Genomic DNA, 17405 nt, shown 5'->3' on the forward strand with positions numbered 1-17405 from the left:
CAGTCTGTTTGAAATAGTTCAGTGCTCCTCAGGGTCTAGAAGATAAGGATGAAAACCCCCAGCAACATGCAGAGGCCTTCCGGGGCCTGTCCCTTGTCCAAGTGCATGGCACACTGAGCTGAGCCTTTCTGCTCCTTTTCAGGGCAGCCTGGCCCAAGCTCTGGCACTGCCCACCCAGAGCTCCTCCTTGCCCTCTGCTGCGCAAGGCCAGTGCTCATTTCCAGGCTCCCTTAGCTGGGGACCTGCAAAGGACCTCATCGAGTCCCTACCACCCTTCCTGACATTTGTCACATCCATAGGTTTATGTTTATTTGTGTGTGTTTGATTAAGGTCTGGTTCTGCAATAGACTAGATAGATCTCAAGGGCGCGAGACCCCCACCAGGTTTTGAGACTCTGTTTCCAGTATCCAGAAGAGCCCCTTGCACAAAACTAGTTCTCTAGAGTAACAGTTGAAAGCAGGAACTTGTGAACAGAAAATGTAGACACATTCAGGCTTTGGCTATTGTGGACAGTCCTCCAGAGCCATGATGTCATGATCTGGATCCTGCCCAAGGCACCGCCGTGAAGCCCCAGTGAGGAATATGGCAGCTGCTTCTCTGTGTGCCGGTGGTCACCTCTCACATAGTAACTTCTGTGAAGTTGGGACAGTTTGGTTCTTTAAGAAAAACAATGCTTCCAACAGCACCCCCACCCCCTAAAAGAAAAGCAACATCTTGCCAGTGCTGATACCCAATAAGAAGAGCTGCGAGAGTCTTGTACTGCCTCCCTCTTTCTTGCGGGACAGATGCTCTGGACGGATTTGTGAATGTAAAGGTTAAGAGCTCACATCCATGGAACCCTGGCTGTGGGTAAAGCTCTGTATGTTTTCTCATTGAATTGTCTCAACAGGTCTATTTTTATCCCCGTTTTACATATGAAGAAACAAAAACTCAGAGAGGTTAAATAACTTCCCCAAGGTCACACAGCTAGTCATGACAGAGTGGATTTGAAGCTACATGATGTTACTCATTCCAGAGACTGCACTCTCTTTTTTCCAAGATGCATCCCTAGCTGCTATCAAGGGAGTTCTGTACGCACAGACTAAATATTTTCTGTTCATAGAGGAAGAGTTTTCTCTTAGTCTAGTACTTTGGGTTTGACTTAAGATTTAACTAAAAATAGCTACATAGCCCCCTTCGGGTTTTTTGCTTTCCATTACTGTTTGCATTTTGGCCTGTTTCTAGAATCCTGATTGATCATCTCTCTCTCTCCTGGGTTCATGAATGTTCACGGCTCTCCCTGCTTACAAAAACACAAGAAACCACCTAGCCAGGCACATGAGGCTCCTGAACCATCATCCCAGGTTCCATCCCCTCTTCTTTCCCACTGCATCCTCCACCAGGACTCCGAAGCTGTTTGCAAGCCAAAGACTTGCACGCTTCCTTGCCTGGAATGTGATTTTCCCATCCCAGAATCCTATTCATCCATCAAAGTCAAGTCAACCTGAATAAATCCTGTGATACTCAACCGGGTGTGGGAGGAAGATTATTTGGAAAAGGTCTCAGCCTGTTGTAAACATGCGATCGGTAAAGTCTTTAACAGTAGATTCAAATTCAATTTCCAATTAGGAGAAAACATTTACTATCATCTGGAATGAGGGGGGTTTTTTTCTCCTCAACAACCCTAAATCTACCAGACCTCTGCAACAGCCTTCTCAAAGTGTAACAAATTCTACTTTGTGTGTTATCTCTTTGAGTTTAATTACAAGGATCTGAATTTGCAGAGCCAATTAATCGGTAATTATATAGCACTGTAACAAAAGAAATTAAACAAAGATAAAAAAACAAAAACACAACTCAGCACAAGGCTGTGTCATCCAGTGATGTTTCATGCAGCATGAGGAAAATACTCCCTGAGAAACACAGGGTAACTGAATGGCGAGCAATGTGAGGCCTTGATGTTTGTTGTCGTTGTTGTTGTCTTGACCACCAATGCCAACAGGAAACATAAAGGTAACGCAAACAGAAAAATACTCTGATGAGGCTAATATTTGTTCTTCTTTTTACCTTTCATCGGGAATCTACTTTCTGATAATTATGTTGAAAGGTGGTGGCAGACTTTGGCAATGCAAGAGAAATGCATATTTTATAATGATAGTTTCTCTATTGAATCTTCATGTTTTAAAAACCACTTAGATCAGCTTTTGATTTAATTATCAACTAGACCTCTAAAACAAAACTTAGAAGTGAAAAATAAAAGAAGATGCAAAGCTGATTGCGGAAGGGAAAATAAAAGTCCCTGAAATGAAGGAGCAGGAAAAGGATTGGCCATGGAGCCCATCCCTGCAGGAATCAGGGCAGAGGGCAGGGGACCCTCTGTGGAGTTCCTGCCATTTCCCAGCACCCAGCTCCTGAGCCTCTTATCCTGGTTCTCAAACCTTTTGTTAAAAAGAGAAAAAGAGAAGACAGAGTTGCAGTGAGCAGCCAGTAGCTCCTGCAATTCAGTCCTGGGACAGATGAGAGTGTGGCCTGCTCCTGTCCCAACACCAGTGTGAAGCAATGGTAACAGCTAGCCCCTGGTTGGGCAGCTAGCTGTAGAGCAGGCTATCCAGCAGGCGTTTCCTCTGTGAGGCCCCTAGTCATGCCTTCCCCCGGGGCATGACTACGATGTCACCCCGTGACCGTAAGGTGCTGTAAATTCTTTTCCATGCTACTTCAGGAAGCTTCGTTTATGTAAGAAAATGGTCTTACCTTTACTCCCAAGACTAAGCATCTTGTGACTTGTGGATGTTGTAAATTCTTTTCATAGTATGCCAAATGACGGAGCAATTTTTTCCCTTGTGTATGAGGTTGCCTTAAAAACTTCTGCAGAGTAAATTCCACTGTGTACTTAGTGTTCTAGAAGCATCTTTAATTACCAGTCTCTGAAAAAAGGAATTTGTCTTTCAATTAAACAATTTTCCAAGAAACAGTGCAAAGTGCTGTGAGAAGAACTATCTATGGAAGGAAATTTCAGCTTCTCATCTTGGATTGGAAGAGCAAAATTTGCATGGTAACTTAGCACCATGGTGGATGCTGGAGAGCCAAATTGTAATATTTTTTTATAACTTCATCATGAAATTAATTGAGTAGCCCTCCCCCACCAAAACTGGGAAAAATTTGATTTTTCTCTGATTTAGGAATCTGTTTTCCCACTGCACTGCTATCAGGTTTTTATCTCTACGACTTCATTGCTTTTACAAATTATACAGCACACCTATGAATGAAAGCCACATTTGGCAACATGACAATTCATTTGACCATATAGTTTATTAATCCTCTGTTGTGCTTCTTCAACTGTCCCCCAATTTGAAATGTCTATGCCTCAGGAGGTGGTACAATTTGTCTAATGCCAATGCACTACATACAGTTTTGCCTCTTGATATTAACTCCTTTATTGAAATCAGCCTTAGAAAGCTAACCCCAGCCCACAGTTAATATCATCTTATGGGCCTTTATTGGGGTTAACTGGCCAAAATTCCTGAGATAGAACACTGTCTTCGTCTCAGTGAATGATGGGAGCAGCCCTCACTTTTACCACACAGTCTCCGCTGCTCAGACTTGTCCCCTCCAGCAAAGTGCAGCAAAGCAGCTCTCTGGGTTTCCCCTCGTCTCTCTTCTGTCTCAGCGAATGGCCCAGTAAACATTCACACCAAACACCCGGGAGCCATCCTGAGTCACCCCTTTCACTCGTCTCACAGTCAGTGCCCCAGCCAGTCTGCCAGGTCCCCTGCTGCTGCCCTGACCCTCGTCCTTGCCACCATTTCCTCTTGTCTTGGGTCCTAGCAATTCTCCCCTCCCTGGCCTCCCTGCCTCTTCTCACCTTCCCACAATCTATTCTCCAAAAAGCAGCTCGGTAATTATCTTTAAAAATATGAATCTCATTGTGTCACTAGGCCTACTTAAGTCCCTCTAGTGACTTCCTGTTCTACTTAAATAAAGTTGGAACCTTTCCCCTGTCCCCCAGAACCCCCATGTCCAGCTCTGCCCCCTTCTCATACTGATCGGGTCCTTCTTCAAATGGACGAATCCTTCTCTTCCTAATACTGTAGGGTTTTGATGGGATCACTTAACCACTGGACTTCAGCTTCCTTATCACTACAGTAAAGCTAACCAAACATTGGATTTTCAAAGGGGTAAGTTCAGGGAGTGTATGTGTGTGGTAGTGTGTGATGATACATGGCATGGCCCACAGTCCATGCAGAGTGAACAGTGTCCCTCCCTGTTTTCCAGGAAATCCTCAGAGGAACTGGACATGGACAAAGTGACAGCAGCAATGGTACTAACAAGCCTGTCCACCAGCCCTTTGGTTCGAAGTCCTCCTGTGCGGCCGAATGGTGAGCAGGGGGACGGGCATAGGGATGGGCCGCTGGGCACCAAGAGCACAGCCTCCCTTTGAGAGGCCTCCTAGGGGTCTCATGCCTATCAAATGAAATGAACAATCAATCCTTGCCATGATCAAGAAGCCAGGGGAAATGTGAGAGAAATGGAGACTCCAGGGCACCTCACCCATCCCTCCATCTGTTCCACGCACATCGCCTTGTCAGGACAGTTACCTGCAGTACTTTGTCCCTTTCCCCAAGTAAATAGAGATTGGTTTAATGAAGTGATTTTCCCAGCATTTTTTCTGTTCAATCAGAGAGGTAGTTGGATTTAAAAAACTCTGAAAATTAAATATTTTGAAAAAGCATTATCCCAGACTCCCCAGTCAAATACAATTATTTATTCTGTTCCTTCACTCAATATATATTTATTAGGCATCATGCTAGATGGCTTGAGTACATCATTGAAAACAATGTCTATACTCCCACTTAGTGTTCAGTCTCTAGGGGGAAAAAGACTCTCAATCATCGCCATACCAATGGCTAGCATTTACTGAACACTTACTACATGACAAGCACTAGGTTTGCTTTACCTCATGTAACTCTCACAACCCTGTGAGATGTCATGATCTCTCTTTTACAGGTGAGTAAACTGAGACACATGGGGATTAATTGACATGTAGATAGCAAAGCTGAAATTCTCTTCTATGTCTTCCTGAGTCTGGATCTACTATCTTGGTGATGACATAACATGGACTCATGTAATTCACTATGAGACATCAGGAGGGCAGTAGGAGATGCTGTTGGAGGCCTGGCTAGGAGTGTGGACATTAATCTGAGGCTGCAGCACAGCTTTTAAGTGATTGGCACTGGAAAGTAACAATTGAGTTAACAGGCAAAACCAAAAAAGAACCAAAAAAATATGGGTGTCCTGATCCTTGATGGTCACAGAGGGGACAGATAGGACATAACTGAGAAAGAAGGAAGGTAGAATCAACAGGACTCAGTGAGGGACAAGGAGGATAAAAGAGAGGGAGTGAGAGGGTGACTTCGAGGCCGTCGATATACTTCAGCACGGAGACCCATCCCCTAAGATGGGAACAAAAGCAGAGGAGCACATCTATTGGTAACTGTTTGGGACAAGAGCTGGGGTCGCTGAAGAAGACAATAGATTCAGCTGGAAACATGTTTAGTGGGCGAGACTGAGGCTCATTCAAGAGATGGTGTCTGGGGAGATCTGAGCTGGCCAGGCAGAAATGAAAGGTGCATTTTGAAGGCGTGAGAGTAGATGGGATCTCCCTGAGAGAGTTGTATAGAGAGAGGCACTGAGCAAAGACAAGGAGGGAACTGAGGGGGGAGGGGCGAAGCCTGCCGTCACTTAAGAGATCAGCAGAGGGGAAAGGACCCAGGAAGAGCCTGAGGATGACAGAGGTAGAAGAGAGCTAGGAGAGGGCAATTTCATGGAAGCCAAGCATTAGATGTGTGTTTCAAGGAGAGACATCTGATGCTTCAGAAGCTCAACCATGAAACAGACTGAATTCTGTATCCAGATGAAGGTCCCTGGAAATCTGACCAGAGCATTCACGGTGGACCACCTGTGGGCAGAAATCAGACTGCAGCTGACTGAAATGTAACACACTGAGACCACAGAGTGAACGTTACCAGCAACGGAACACCATCTTTCAAAAGCCAGCCTAGTCAGTTATGAGAATGAGGTATGGTTCACGCATAATTTGGTAGTAAGCATTAGGTGTGAAAATAAATTTATTAAATATCCAGTGAATCCTCACCAAAACATATGCCATTCCAGCTGTAGGTACAAAGAACGATCAAGGTGCTGAGAAGTCAAATCAATACCATAAATGAGTCGTGCCCGCCCCCTGTCATGACCACCACAAATCGGGGTGAGGCCACCTCATTACATAGAGTGGATGAGGCGATTGTGAGGGGAGCCTGACCAATGCTGTGGAATGACAGGGCTTTTCTTCTCAGGGCCCCTTTAACAAGCGTCCTAATTAGTCTGCTCAGTGTAGCTATGTCACCAAATAAAGTATGCAGTTAAAGCAAAACTGAAAATACCCCCAAAACCAATCCTAGCTAAAGGAATTACATAAAAGACTGAAAAGTTAATAGAGAAAAAAATTCTTAGGTGTTGCAAGGAAGTATTTACTTTGCCACAAGCTGGGCCACCAAATGCAAATAAATTGTAGCTTTTCATTGCTTTAAAACAAAAATGGAATTGCAGGATTTCATAGAACCCTCAGAGAAGAAAGAGTATTTTTATGCAACCATTATTTTTAACATGGCGTTCTCTTTTAACTGAGAACATTTTTAATGTTCCTTTTTACCTTGAAAGGTTAGAATGAAAATAAACCTTTTACTTCTTCAATGTAAACTTCTGTTAGCATAGTTATAAAGAAAATAATTCAGTGTTCATTATGATTTTTAAAAATAACTACCCAACCAATAATCCCAAATTGTCTGATATTTCATTAAGTCTGCAACAGGTAGCAAATTCTTAACAAGGGAAAGCAGTTAATGGTAATAATGATAATGAAGGCATTGGATTTTTAAGAAACAAATATTATGTCCAGAATGATTGTATATTTTTGAAAACTATTGTGATCCTTTTTGTGGCAGAAAAGGATCATTTTGTCAGGAAGTGGGCTGCAAAGAGGGTGAGATTTCTGGCAGGTCTTGCCTGCATTTTTGCCAAATATTTTTTTAAGATAAAGAGACACTACTCTCTAAAAAAGAAAAATTACAAATTGGTTCTGGCTTTTTTCTGAAAAGTTCATTTATATATCACATTACCCTTCTCATTAAATAATGTTTCTTAAAGGAAATATCATTCCCAAGTAAGCAAATTAACTCTGGGAACTGACATGAAGTAATGCAACCACACTGCTTTTCAAAATAAATTGTTGCTTTTCAAAGTAAACTCAGTTCTTCATACTTAACATGGTTACACAGCTAGCACCACAAGATTATTTTATTTTGCAAGTGTATGCTGTGCTGTATTAATAAGCCTCCTGAGCCTGCTGAAGAGTTTGTCAAACCAGGTAATATCACCTCAGGCCTTCCATTAGGCTCCTCCTGAGGTCATTTTGTATTGAATGGGGCTTTCTCATTTATAAAGGGTCACTGGGGTCTGGTCAGTGTATCTGTGTGAGATGCTAATTTGGTTTTCTTGGTGCCAGAAAGGCATGATCCTGTAGATATGACCATTTGATTCAGTTAGAGCCTTGCTTTAATGAGATGGGTAACTTTCTTCTGCTGTTTCAACTTAAAACTTCATTCTTCTAACTGAACTTTTGCTTGACTTACTTGAGGAATGTGCTGGAAATCTATAATTGGGTGAAGGTAGTCAAGACATTTTTCTATGAATGTCTACAGTGTGTCCTCATCTCATTACTAATTACACAGATGTGAACAGCATTTTTTTTATGAGGTATTTTGGGATTTTGCATCCTTGTACTGAGAATATAGTTTTAATATATTCAAAATGCACATAAATATGTAAGAGAAATTATCCAAAAAGAAAGTCAAGTTTGTACAAAAGATAATTAAAATCAGGCATCTTACAAGATAAAACAAATCTTTAACGGTTAAAAGAGCCTCCCCAAAGGCATTCTAATGGGACAAAGCTTTCTCCCTATTAGCAAACACTTCATGTTTCCCACACAAGGGGAAAGGTAAAATTCAACAGCCATCTTATCAGTAATTATCTCCAATCTCAGCTTTGTTAGAAAGAGAGGAGGATTCCTGCAATACAGGACCCACATGCACTAACAGACAAAGGAGACCAACTGGTAGGCAATGGTTTGGGCCCACGTTCACATACTGGTTACGTGGCAAGTCACTTAAGTTCCTGGTGACTCAGGTCCTTGTCTGTAAAACCCCCATGACAGTCCTTGCTCTGAGAGACAGATGTGAGAACAAATGAGATTGTGTGAATGAGCTTTGTGAGATGGGAAACACCCAATGTAAAACACTATTATTTCTTATAATAGGGTCAATGGCTTTAGGTAACTAACTATCTGGAAATTATTATTTCTCTTAGATTCTTAAATCTTGGACTAACTTTTTTCATAAACCTATTCCAAAGATCACAGACCTATGAGAAATTCCTTTTAAAAAGTTAAAACAGAGGTGGGGGGAGGGTGATAATATTGTAAATGATTTTCTCTTAGAAACACCATCAATAAACTCAGAGCTCCCCAAACTTAGTGAACTAGGACATCTTTTTCTTTCTTGTTTTCATATCATCTCCACTGTCCCCCTAAGGAACCACTGTTGCACTAACCGACCCACATCAGAAAACTTAGAAAAAAACGTTATGTGATTAAAATAGCTCAGGGTTTATAAAGGATAATGCAACTTTTTTTCCCGAGGTTTGCATACTGCACCCCCAGCAGCTGCACATTTCCGGGTGGGCTGCAAGTGCTTTGCAGGGTCCAGGTCTGTCCCGGCGCGCGTTCCCTGCCTCTGCACTCCGGCCGCGCGTGCGCGCTGACGCTGGTTGTCTGGCTCGCAGAGGGCCTCAGCGGATCCTGGAAGGAGGGCGGCGCCCCGTCCAGCAGCTGCGGCAGCGGCTATTGGAGCTGGAGTGCCCCCAGCGACCAGTCCAACCCGTCCACCCCTTCGCCGCCGCTGTCTGCTGACAGCGCCAAGCCCTTCCGCAGCCCCGCGCCCGACGACGGCATCGACGAGGCTGAGGCCGGCAACCTGCTCTTCGACGAGCCCATCCCCAGGAAAAGAAAGGTCAGCCTCTGCTCCCTGCTCCTGGTCTTTGAAGGTGCAGAATAAATCCAGTGTCCTGGTCAGAGACAGAGCCAGTAAGTGTGGACACGTGTCTTGCAAGACGTGTTATTCCCACCCCCACCAGCCCCTCTGGGTTAAGTGGCTGCCTGGTGTCAGAGTTGACATAGGTGCCCCAGCTTTAAAAGAGTTTGAAAGCTACACATGTGGACATCAACCTTGGTTTGATACTTAACTCACTCTATTCCTGGGACTTCATTTTTTTCACCTGTAAAATAAAACTAATATCCTTTTCTCTCTTCTGCTTCAAAGAGCATATTGAAAAGATATGCTCTTTTGCTCAAAGAGCAAAGAGCTTATTTTTAGGAAACCAGATGTGAAATATACATGAAAGCTGTCGCATAAATATATGTAGTACTCACAGACCAGAAATTGTATTTCACTAAACTGAAAGCAAAAAAAGGAGCTCTAATGAGTTGATTTAACATGCTGATTACACGTTTATTTACTCCTTACAGCTGTCCTGTCTGGTAAGTGTCATTTTCCCCACTTGATATGAGGTGACTGAGGATCTAGAAGATAAGATTTTGAAGTTACCCTGTCCTGCAGGTTAGGAAGGCCAGACCTGTCATTCAGACCTAGGTCTGCCTGAACCTAAAGCTCATATTCTTTTCATTTTCTTCATGTATTATTTATATTCATGCCTATCCACAATTTTTCAAAAGCATTTTATGCTTTTTAAAGCATACTTCATAGAATAAAGCAATCTACAGCTATATCTAGGAAACATTTTAACATTATTTTTTAAATGACCATGTCAATGTGAAGCTGTTACTCTATATGTTGGTCTTTTAAATTATCATTGGTAGCTTCACTGTGAATGACTATTCACTAACAAAAATACAAAGCAAACCCCTGAGAATTGCAATGCAACCTTTTTTTTTTTTCCAATTTATTTCAAAGAGGAAAACAAAGAGATAGCTGGCACTTGTATCAGTGGGAACCTTCAGGCAAAACAGCCATGGGAAACTTAAGGGTCATCCTTTTGCTTCATTCAGGCTGCATATACTTTCTCTCTGGGGTCATCTGAGTGTGTGGCCCTGGTCATCATCAGATGTGGCTTCATTAATGAACTGGACAGAATATGTTTGTTGTACACGATCAGAGTATTGTTTCTCAGTGCTTTTGTTTCATTTGCACACTCATGCGTATACTGTGCGTAGAGGATCTCTTACTGTGGTTCATGGGCAAAAATTCTGTTCTGTATCATAAAGAGATAACATACTCTGTGAGAAAGGTAGGGGCCCTGATCAGAAATCCAAAGAGCCCCATTCTCAAATCAACTTTGCGACACTGCACACTTTAGAAAATCATTTACCTTCTCTGATCATCAGCTTCTTCATCTATAACACAAAAAGGTATTATCAACTCTCTCTTAGGGCAACCATGAAGATTCAAAGTGACCATAAATAAAAAGGGTTTATAAGCCCTTTCTAAACCAACCAGAACAAAGCAACCTTGTAATAGACATTTTAGGGCCACTTAACAAAGGAGAGGCGGCATTCCCTAGATGTGATGATCAAGCTGTGATCTTGATTCTCCTCCTGGCTATAGAAGCTCTCATCTCTCCTGTGCACCCCCACATGGACACCTCACCTACCTCCTCCGTGACCCGTGTTCCACTTATGTAAAAGGGAAGAGAGTGTGAGATGCCCCTAGACATGACACCATCTCTTACTATAGGTAGTGAAGAAGAAACACTTGCTGATAATAACTATATTTGCATACTTAGTTACAGTTTACAAAATGTATTTAAATGCAGCATTTCATTTAATCATCACAAAAATCCTTGGCATATTCACATCCTCATTTTGCAGAAGAGACTCATTGAGGTTAGGTGACTTGCCCAAGGTCCTGTAGTTCTTAATGTGGCAGAGGTAAGATCAGCTCGGCTGAAATTGCAAAGAGGAAACTCGAGGCAAATTAATTCAAAGCATCCACATTTGCCTCTGCCTGCAGAGGAGACTCATGTGGCGAGAAAATAACCAGAGGCAGCATCAGACATTACCATGCAGGGTGGGAGGAGGGTGCAGAGGGTTGGGGAAGAAACGATGGGAGCAAGGGGGACTGCAGGCTGTCTGCAGGGGCCTGACTTTCTGCATGAGACACCCATCACTCAAAATGACCTTCAGCCAAGGTAGGTGGGAATGCAAGAAGGGAGAATGAAAGGCTTTTTCCAGGCTCTGGAGATCAGCTAACCAACTGCATCCAGGCCAGTGCTAGCAGGATTTTTCCTCTGGAGTTTCAGACAGACTGAAGGGACTTCCCTGGTAGTGTGAGCAGGATGCTGGGACTGTGGGAAGGTGCAGTCCCTGTCATGGCCACAGAGGATGCAGTGACCCTACATACAGCCACTCCAGGAGTCGGGAAGAAACATTCTATGGACCAATTCCAAGGGATCTCTGGAAAAATCAGGATGTGCTGATAACTAACTATTAATATGCTTTTTCTCCATCTCAGATTCCAGATTTGCCCATTCCTTAAAAGAATCAAACAGTTCGTGCTTGGGAATTAGCACCCCAGCTCCAATACTTACATGACCTTAAGCAAGTCACTTCACTTCTTTTAGCCTCTGTTTCCTCGTCTGTAAAGTATAGGTAATGACAACACCAAAAAGGTGGGGTTTCTGTGAGGGTTCTATGAGCAGTAAATGCTGGCTGCTCATATTTTGCATTGACAACAAACTGAATGGAAATGTGAGAAGTGTGGATGTGGAGAGAAGGAGGGTGCTTGCCTCCACCCTCTAACCTGACCCCATCTTGACCATTTCAGGACACCCTGGGCCCCTCAGCCACCTTGGCTTTATTTCAAGTTAATGGAGATCCCAGCCCACAATCCAGTGAGGGATGAAGGCAGAAATTGAGGCCATAAGAGGAAACCTGGCTCAGGACTCTGCCTTTTAGAACATGCGTAGCAACTCAGAGGCAGTCACCGACTTCCAGGCTTCATCATTTTCACCTCTTTCACAGGAGTCTGGACCATGGACCACTTTACCTGTGGATTTGGGAGATGCTCAAGTCACAGGAGAAAGTGTCAAGTTAACGTAACAGTTATTTAGGAGTAAACAATGAACTAATCGCTGTCTCAGCCTTTCAGTCCCAGAAAGAAGTCACACACTCTAAATTGCGAATGACTGTTCTGAAAAGCCATTAGACCCTTGAGGCCCTAATATACTAGCACGTATTAATCTCAGTGCTGACTTCATTCCTAACGCACCCCTGAGCACAGCCTTGTGCAGGAAAATCTGCTGCTCCAGAAACAGGCCTATCAGGCACGATGTGGGGAGGGCAGTGCTAAGAAAGCAGCTTGGGTCACACTGAGTGGATGCCACAGCAATGACACCGCACAGCCAGCCAGAGCAAGGGAGGATCAGGGTAAAGACTGAAATCTAAGCAACTTAGTGGCAGCACTGTAGAATAATCTGCCACCTGAGCAGTATATGGGATCGGAGCATCTGGAGGACTTCAGAAGTCACCCAGCCCAGGGTCAACTTCTCCATATTGCGGGATGTTTGATGATGTCTTTAGACGGACAGAAATCCCCAAAGATAAGAGGCGCTCTTAGAATCCACTGATTGAGAAAACACATAATCATTATGGATTTGTATTAATTCAGGGACGCTTTATTGTTGTTACAGAAGGCATTCAGAATCAACTTTATTTAGGCATAATTTCCACACAATAAAATGAACCTATTTTAAGTGTATGGTTCAGCAAGTTTTGGCAAGTTTCTACACCTGCATAATGACCACTCTAATCCAGGCCAGCACTACGCGTGACCCTCTCTGGTCAGACACCCCCTTGCACCCTACAAACAGGCAACCCCTGAGCTGACAATGGATGAATTTTGCATGTTGTGGAACTTACACTAAATGGAATAATATAGCATGTGATTTTGGGTGTACAAAATTCCAAGTGTTGGTAACAGGGACTCCCGTGCATTGCTGGTTGGAATGTAAAATGATGCAACCACTTTGTAAAACAGTTTGTCAGTTTCTTAAAAAGTTAAATCTACATTTATCATCTGACTGACCCAAAAATTTCACTCATAGAATATTTACCCAAGAGATAAGAAAACCTGTGTCCATAGAAAAACTTGTAGACAAATGTTCATAGCAGTTTTATTCATTATCACCCCAAACTAGAAACAACCCAAATGTCCATAAACAAGGAAATGGATAAACAAATTGTGGTACGTTCCTTCAAGGAATATCACAACACAATGGACAGGAACAAACCACCAATACACGAAACAATGGGTGAAGCTCGAAGTCATTGTGCTGAGGTAAAGAAGCCAGACACCATTTATGAAAATCCTTCTTTTTTTTATTTTACTTATCACCACAACATCTGTACACAGTGATGTCTATGGGATATGTTTCATCAATGCTTGGTCTACATTTAAACTCACCCATCACTTTGCATTAACCTCACATACTTCACAGACCCAAAATACTCATCTTTTTCAGTTTTCCTATTTTACAAATAAAGAAATAAAGCCCCAAAGTGGTGAAATGTCACATATAAGGCTGCTTTCCCAATAAAGGAAAGGACTGGAACCCCAGCCAGCTTCTAGGCAGTTATGGTTTTTGAAATACATCGATTCATTTCTCAGTCTTTTGGGACCTGCTAAGGGTCTGCGCGGACCTCTTGATCCTGAGTGGGTTGTTGAAGCCTCTGCCAAGCAGTGTGGGTTCCTCCCCCATGAGGCCGGTTGAGGACCATGTATAGTGCAGCAAACCCACCTGTGCAGCATAACTAAATGCTCCCTTCAAGGACCCTCGTCCTCTCGGTCGGCTTGGGTGGATGAGGCTCCACCCCCAACACACACACACACACACACACCTACACACATATGCACACATGTACACATACACATACGCCCTAATTGCTGTGTAAGACATACTTTAGGATCTTCTCAGTTGCCTCAGAAAAGGACACTTGGTATTAACCCCAGGCTGTTATGTGGTAAACTGGTAAGGTGAGTTCTGTAATATAACTTCAATTGGACTTATTCTAAGGCCTGAGTATGATACTTCAAAAAGTAGCCATGTCTCCCTCTTTAGAATTGAAGGTGACCTTCAGCAGTTGTTTTGTCAGTCTTGTGTATTAGTCTGGGTTCTGTCAGAAAAAGTAGAAGCTACTTCATAAATCCTAAGGAGGCAGACATTCACACAAGGACCAAGGCTCGCCGTGAGAGAAATGGTGAGGGCATCCTGGGCTAGGACCTCAGCCTCTAGCCCCAAGGCAGTTGGCGTCAGAGACGGTCCAGAAGCTTCTCCAAAAGTGGAGAGCCGCCAGGCAGCTGTCCCTTGCCATCCTGAGCCACAACACTGAAGCTGGGTGATTCTGCAGAGCTTGCCTGGAACCATACACTGGGTATCTGCTCATTGTTGCTGGGAGCTTCGGCTGCCCCTGGCGTGGCTGTGAGGGTCAGATCAGACATACAGGTGGAAGACCCTAGCACAGGGTGACCCCAGTGACAGTGGCCTCCCGCTCCAAGACCTTCAGCCTCATGAACTTAGGTCGACCTTTCAGAAGCCAAGACCGAATCACAGATGGTCGCACTCAGACTTGGCGGCTGTGACTGCCAGCACCTGCACTTGGTTTGGCTTCCTGGGACAGTCTTGGGCCTGTGTGGCAAGCCCAGCATTGTTTACTTAGCTGTTTTCTCCTGTCACCTCCTCTCACAGCAAAAGCCAGTTGGCTGTTTGTAGACAAGGACTTGTTCTCATTGGACGTAGTGAGGGTACTTTGACAAGTACTCCACTACCACTTAAGGGGCCTCTTGGTTTGACGCAGAACATCTTCACCTATATACAGAGAAGACCTTTGATTCAAGTTAAGCTAATCATGCATGTATTATAGGATGACTTCCATTTTTAGAGAAATAGCTTTTTAAAAAATTAAAAATAAGGTTATTTTTACATTTAGAAGTTAATATAAAGATAAGATACCCCTCCCCAGTGTTTCCAGTGTGCAAGAATACATGTTTATTTGCATTACACACCTTCCCCCCCCACACAAAAAAAGTATGTTCATTTTCTTTTATAGCCTAGTTTCTTCTGTATCCATTAGGTCCTGGCAGGAAGGAAGTGATGTACTCAGAGGGAGAATTTAAAATATTTTGATGAAGAGGCTCTTTACAAAAGTGTAGACAGGGTTGGGGGAAACCCAGAGGGGGTGGTGTGGTATCCCAGAGGCTAACCACAGAGCAAGGCTGTTCCACCCCAAGCCTCAAGAGATGAGTAAAGAGAGGGGTTTCCAGAATTCAGAGGGTTACCAAAACTCTGGAAATACCAACAGAAGTGGTAGTTTTCAGAGGAGAAATGTGGCCACTGCCCACCTGTGACCAGACAGAAAGGAAACTGGGGGAGTCCATAGCCTCCTGTCTCTCCGGGGCCAACCCCAACTTGAGACCCACAGGCAAGGGGCCCACTGATACACAAGGTCAACCTCCATGGCACAGAGAAGTTTGAGTTTTGAATAGCACAGCTTCATTATTTGAAAAATGGGCAGAAAACACTCATAGTGTGAAGATTTATCCATTAATGTTGTGCAGTCATTAAATGTTTTGAATGAAAGGAAGGAAAAAATTGTGTTAAGACGAGACAAAGGCAGTATTTTGATATGTTCGTTTTCATTTTAATGTAACTTGACTTCTCCCCTTTCTAGAACTCCATGAAGGTGGTGTTCAAATGCCTCTGGAAAAACTGTGGGAAGGTGCTGAGTACCGCAGCAGGGATCCAGAAACACATCCGGACCATTCACCTCGGGTGAGGCCACCCTCCCTTCAAAGCTTGGTGTGGACTTCTCTAGTGCCTGCTCCCAGGCAGGACCCACCAAGCTGTGCTTTAAAAGTTCTATTCACAGAGAGGGCCTGGCTTGCTGGGTCTTCCTAATCACTGCAGATAAGAGGCCCCAACCACATGGTGGGAAGATCGTGGGTGCAAAGTTTTTCTTTACGGAGTGATGTTAGGTGAGTCACTGCTCTGAGACTCAGTTCCCTCTGAAGATGAGGTTAATAATATAATTTACCCTGCAAGGGGGTCACATGTGAAGGTCAAAAATAAAACAAGGTGAGAGTGATTTATAAAAAGAATAACACCAGTGTAGGGTAGGACCCCTCTGAAATTGTCTGTAAACTTAAATGTGCATTTTTCCCCTCAGAGGCATATAGAGCCTAAAAAGGGTTTAAGCACAGCTGTGTCAATCACAGCTGCTCTTCCTATTGTTACAATGCCTGAGGCCTTGGCTCTATCATTTTCTACACCTTTCCTTGTGTTATATAAAAACCTTTCTAAGGAGAGACAAGACAAAGCTTTGGGAGCCACAATGGTGAGAGTCCATCCCAGGGGCAGTGATGGCTCCCCAGCCTTGTCCTTTGGGCTCTGGATCTCTCTTGTCCAGGGATCTGGGACTAAAGAAGGACCTTGAGAAGCTGTAAGTCATGACCAGTGTGCAGACAGCAAGCTCAAATGCATGCCCAAGCCCCCAAATGCTTGTACACACAAAGGAGATCTTTCAACAAGATGAGTTTTGAGAAATAGACACTACAATCACTTTGCTCAGCAAGGAATAATTTTGGGAAATGCATCACCCATAAAAGTGTTATAAAAAGAAAATAAAAGTGGGTTCTAAGGTTATTTTGCTGACCTGCAGGGGTGGTGTCCTTCGATGACTGGAGAGAAGGCGGAACCTCATCCCCAATCTGTGGGGCTGATATCTAGGGACACAGTCAGTTCCTCCCAGAGCACAGCATAGAGGTCACCAAGCAGATCACCTGGCGAGTGTGGCCCAGCAAGGCTGGGCTTCTGCTCTCCTCGCCAGAGGGTCTGCCCTGAAGCACTGTGGGCAGACACCCCATTTCTGTAACCGAAGACTGGGAAAGAAATCCTGCGGTGTCTCCCCTCTAACCTCATCATCAGGATGATCCACAATGGAAGTAGCTCAGCATTATTTAAAGGTCTAGAGAATCTCTGAAAGATACAATCAGGAGGCAGGGTGTTTGTTTGCAAGTCTACTTGCCCGGAAAATTGAACCCTGTTCAGCATCATGCAGAAGCCGGTGCTATATTCATGTCTGTAGACTAAGTGGCACCATGCAGTTTCCTTTGAGTTCCTGGGTGCTCTCCCCCTGGGTGGAGTTCACAGTGCAGTCACTGTACTTGCTCCGTGGGGTTCACTTTTACTCGGTGCTCTAAATGGCCTTGGGGATTTGGGTTCACAGCCTGCCAGTACTCCCA

At 43.8% G+C, this 17405-nt stretch overlaps 1 protein-coding gene across 2 annotated transcripts in view; it reads left to right on the top strand.

The window, feature by feature from the left end:
* Positions 1-17405, top strand: part of ZNF704 (zinc finger protein 704) — a 159878-nt gene that overhangs the window by 114015 nt on the left and 28458 nt on the right. For both annotated transcript variants that reach the window (XM_054595171.1, XM_054595172.1), the window contains exons 3-5: positions 4252-4355; positions 8878-9104; positions 15836-15936. In XM_054595171.1, the coding sequence (XP_054451146.1) occupies positions 4252-4355; positions 8878-9104; positions 15836-15936 (432 nt within the window). The remainder of the gene's footprint in view (positions 1-4251; positions 4356-8877; positions 9105-15835; positions 15937-17405) is intronic.

The sequence above is a fragment of the Pteronotus mesoamericanus genome, unplaced genomic scaffold, assembly GCF_021234165.1.
Source record: "Pteronotus mesoamericanus isolate MK-2021 breed Mesoamerican mustached bat unplaced genomic scaffold, CSHL_Meso_final scaffold_54, whole genome shotgun sequence".
In the NCBI taxonomy this organism is placed as follows: domain Eukaryota; kingdom Metazoa; phylum Chordata; class Mammalia; order Chiroptera; family Mormoopidae; genus Pteronotus; species Pteronotus mesoamericanus.